A 5,255-nucleotide genomic window follows, 5' to 3' on the forward strand; every position below is an offset into this window, starting at 1 on the left:
TCTCTCTCTCTCTCTCTCACTCTCTCTCTTTTTCTCATTTTTATTACTTCATCTCAATTCCCACTTTCTTCATTTTAAATCTTGACGATCTTACTCGAACTTTTCCATGAATTTTACCGCACCTGTAACAACCACTCACCCATCTATCGATAGTATATATGTGTGTGTGTGTTTGTGGGTTTGTGTGTATTTATCCGCGTTCCTTATACTCTCTTCCTTCTCTTCCACAAGCTACCAGTCTTGATTCTCTTACTTTATCGTTCTCTTAACAGCAGCTTCTCTTCTATCTCTTCTTTCTTTCTTTCTTTCTTTCTGTTAAACGAGAGGAAAAATTATGGGACACCGTATTTGCGTAGGATTCAAAACTACTTCGACTACTTGTCTTTTTTTTTTGTTTCTTTTTTTTTTTTTCTTATTGTTTTTTTATCTTTCTTTCCTTCCTAAATCCCCAGAGATGAGATTGTTTCGTTAAATATTATGATGACGAGTTTATCATAAATCTGATAGAAATACTCTGACTAATTTTCTCATATAAAAGCAATGATCTTCCTTACCATAGTTGTTTAATCGTATTATAAAAAAAAAAAAAACAATACGCGAATAATTCGGAAAATAAAAAAAAAAAAAGGAAAATACGGAATCATTACGTTGAGTCAATGAATGCATTATTATAAAAAAAAAAAAAAAAGAAATCTTTAACTATGACGCGAGTTAATAATAAATTTAATAGACACGTTGGATTAGTATTCTCATAGAATAATCTTTCATATTATATTTAATCGTATTGATAATGTGTTCTTATATCGATATAATCATTATTTAAAATGTAAACGATCGCAAAACTAACGTAAATGATAAATTAAACTAACCACCCATTGAAATATTTTAATCGATAGAAATTTAAAAAAAAATAAATCAATGAAATAAAATTACAAACAACAAATTATTCTTATCTTTTATTATAAATAAATCTATAAACTATATATATATATAATTCTAATGAGAAGAACTGAATAATCCTAGTAAAATGGTTGACGAAAATTCTCGAAAGTTCGTTCGCTTGGAAATTATATTATATCGAGAACAGGATGGTTTAAAAGAAACGACCATTACCGGCTAATCTTCGACGGCTAACGAGTTCGAAATGCTGTTGCATTGCTGCACCGTCGTCGTAACACGTTCATACCCATCAATAATACCCCCGTTAATACTTTTTCCCCTGGTATAAACCCCTCCCTCTCCCTCTCCCCTCTCCCCTGCCCCCCCCACCTACCTATCTTCGTTTTGTTTTTTTTTTGTTTTTTTTTTTTGTTTTGGGTAGTTTTACGTCGTATAAACGGCAACGAAACGTTCCGGAAAACGAACATAAGGGACTCACGGTAGAAACGTTTTACGAGTTATTGTTATTACAATCATACTTCCAACTATAAATACAATATTGCTGCAGATGCGAGGAAACTAAGATTAAAATTTAACAAAAAAAAAGAAATAATAACGAAAAGTAAAATCTATAAAGTGAAACGTTGAATTCCTAATTTATAAAACGACAACAATAATAACAAGAAGAAGAAAAAATAAAACAAGTAGTATTATATATTTTCGTTCGTATTACGAATTTATAATAAAATACTTCCTACAAAACTTTCAACGAGTCTCACAATGATGTTCGATTAGATCGGCATTTAGAAATGAAGCGTTTAACGTCGCCGGAACGTTGAGAATCGAGCAACAATCCTGTCCAGTTTCTTGCCTATCCAGTTTCACCGAGTTTATATCGGATTTACCAGCCTTGAACGTGTACACCATGGAAGATATACTTAAATTCGATTAAACGATGATGAAAAACGTATTAATAATAATTGTAATAATAATAATAATAATCAATCGACGAACATTATAATTGATAAACTATTATTTCTTTTTTTTTTTCTTTCATTTCGTATGATACACAAAATTTACACCCTGCCCCCTCTGCCCCCACGCCCACGAAAAAATTTTCTCATCGAAAGATTAAATATAATTGAATCGTAATATACTCACCTAATAGTTTCGTAACGACGGCACCTTGTTGGTTTAAAGATAACACGTGATTGGCTAAATCGTTGTAATGTCTAAGTGCACCCAATCCATGGGAGAGTTCCAACAAACGTTGTCTAGATGCACCACCGCCATTTCCGCTTGCAAATGGTCCAGCTGTACAGCTTTGCAAACTCACGCCTGTCGAATGCAATACAAAGAAATGAAGGAATATTAAATATCAATGTATTTCTAAATGAAATCGTATAAATGACACAAACAAAATAATAATAATATATTATACTATCATCAAAACGAATAATAGAATAAAAGTAAAAAAATCTTAAGTTGAATGATTTTCTTTTTATTTTTTTTCTAATAAATATAACAAAACGTTGTTTTTTATTTAATCAATTGTTTCTCTCGTCGAAAAATAAAATTCTTAATGAGAATGTATCAAAGGGAATTTGGACATCGAAAAAAAAGAAGTAGAACTTAATTATTATTAAGTTGAACGTTTCTTCCCTTTATTGGGACTTCTTCAGCAACTTAATCTTTACAATTCAGCGTTTTTTTATTTTCCTTTAAATAGACATACATTTGTATTTTTATTTGAATATTCGACAACACAAAACATCATCTACACTTTCGTTATTAATTAATCCGTTATAATATGTTTTTTTATTATCCTAATAAAGAATTTATTATAAATTCGTAGAAATAATTCGTCACGATGATCTATGATTTGACACGATCACGAGATTTCTTCGACGAGAATAAAAAAAGAAAAAAGAAAGAAACAAGAAAAAATAAGAAGAAGAAGAAGAAGAAGGAAATAAGCATTCTCACCAATCTACTTTTTATCGATATCGATAAAATTACTCGGATTTGAACGGTTCGTTATGATAACAATGAACTATCACGAAGTAAAGAAGACGAATGGAGGAGGTCACGGTGCAAAATGTCGACTTATTATTATCGTCGCGAATTAATTGAAATTACTCGCGCACAACCGTGGACCATTATCTCGCAAATGGGATCTCGTCGAAGAATCTCGTCGAAGATCACGAATAATCGGAAGGCCTAATAAAACTTTCCTCTTTTCTTCTTTTCTCGTCTCGTCTCTTCTCTTCTCTCTTTCTCTTTATCCGTCGTCTTTTTCATTTACACGTGGAGTCCAAAGGTGTATTCGGTTAATCAGTTAGGTGCGAAGCGGCTCGTAATTTTTCGAAGGACAACGATATAAAAGATATGAGAAAGAGAAAGATAGAAAGAGAAACAGACAGACAGACAAACAGAGAGAAAGAAAGAGAGAGAGAGAGAAGAAATCTTGTCTTCTTCGAGGAAAAAAAAAAAAGAGAGAGAGAGAAAAAAAACTTTATAGTCGACTAATCTTTACGACTGAATCGCCAAGCAAACGATTTTATGATCTAACCGCGAGCTCGTCATTAAGAATCATTTGCATCCGGGGTCTGTAAGTGTCGGCAAAAGGATGATGATACTAAACGATTACTATTTCCGAATCAATTATTACAACTCGAACCGAGTAGTACCTTCGAGCAATTAGCAAATATCATTCGACATTTCAATTTCCATATTTGTATATCGTTTTAATCTGATCCTTTTTCGGTAAGATCGGATTAGTATTTTTCTTTTTTTTTGATGGTTGTTGTTGTTGTTGCGTTAATTAATCGAGATAATTATCTGATATAATTAATTATTCGATTGAATCGTGAATTTTCACTAATCGATGACCGACTTTAATATTCATTTCTCTTTCTATGTTTATTTATTTATTCATCGAATACGATTTATCATTGAACGAGTTATTACCATGCTACGACACTTACGTGTTAAATATTCAATCGATCAATAGATCGATACTTTTCCAATGATTTTTTTCTTTTGAATTTAATTTTCTATCTTTTATCTATCGTAGGTTTTTTTTTTCTTCTTTTTTTTTTTTCTTTTTTTTTTTTCGTATCTTTTTCTTTCGTTCAATCGATAGACATTAAACGATTTAACGCGGGGCTATATAATCTCGAGCTTTAGTACACGAAGATAAACCTAACGACGGGTTAATGCAACAACCATACCTATAAGGGCATCGGGAAAAATATATATATATGACAGAAGTGAAAATATAATTCTTCTTTACTTATCATATTTCCGATATGAAGACAAAATTTTCTCGAGATATATATTTTCCACGAGGAATCCATTTTCTTCGACGAGTCCCTTGCAATGCAATTAAAACGTACGATATTTGAAAAGGAAATAATAAAAAATAAAAAAGAGGGAAAGAAAAGAAAAATATATGTCATAATAATAAGAAGAAGAAGAAGAAAGGGGGAGGGGGAGGGGGGGGAAATAAAATCATTTTTGATATTATACCAGCTCGCTCTCGCCGAGCATACAAATCTACATATAAAGTAATTGACGACGATGAAGGGATCATAAAAAGGAACTTCGAAATTCTTTCGTTGCTTATAACCGATGAGCGTTGCACCTTTATGGTGGACCCTTCAACGAGGGAATGCAAACATTGGATAATATTCCTCGACATAAATTAAAACCCTTATTAGGACGCGGTGGGTCGTATATGTGTTACGTACCGGTTTTATCTTTTAATATCATTTTTCTTAATATCGTTCAAGCTCTGCCATGTATTACGGAATACGCGTTATGCTTTTATATTTAAACAATATGAATATACTTTTCTATCTGTGATCTTTATTACGATATATATTACAATAAATTAGAAATAATTAAAAACAAAAACGTTTTTTTTTTATCTAATAGCAATATGTGTGTCATCTTATTGTTACATAATAAAGGGAATACAAAAATTGGATCTACGTTATGAATCATTTTCTTCGTGACGTGTAATTTTATGATGTGTTCAAAATATATTCTATGAATGAAAATTATTTATTTAATATTCCACATATAATAACAGTGTATCTCTTGTAAAAATAATACATCGAACATCTGATATTAAATATTGGTTATTATATTGATTATTAATTAAATCGTTAATACAAACAAATCTATAAAACATTGCAATTTGTACCATTAATAGTTCCTGATAAATAAAAACTAACGTAACATCGAACATCGGTTTATATGTATAATGAAAAAATTTATTCAACGAATGGATAAATAATTTGTAAAAAATATTCGATAAAAAAAGGAAGCAGCTACGCCTCTGGGTATTTATTTAATAGACAATCGAAGGA

General features: G+C 30.9%; 1 protein-coding gene across 1 annotated transcript in view; it reads right to left on the bottom strand.

Moving 5' to 3' along the window:
* Nucleotides 1-5,255, bottom strand: part of LOC106793799 — a 28,613-nt gene that overhangs the window by 16,649 nt on the left and 6,709 nt on the right. The window contains exon 3 of the mRNA XM_014761006.1: nucleotides 2,041-2,217. Within this exon, the coding sequence (XP_014616492.1) occupies nucleotides 2,041-2,217 (177 nt within the window). The remainder of the gene's footprint in view (nucleotides 1-2,040; nucleotides 2,218-5,255) is intronic.

The sequence above is a fragment of the Polistes canadensis genome, unplaced genomic scaffold (assembly GCF_001313835.1).
Source record: "Polistes canadensis isolate GaletaPanama2010 unplaced genomic scaffold, ASM131383v1 scaffold_19, whole genome shotgun sequence".
NCBI lineage: Eukaryota > Metazoa > Arthropoda > Insecta > Hymenoptera > Vespidae > Polistes > Polistes canadensis.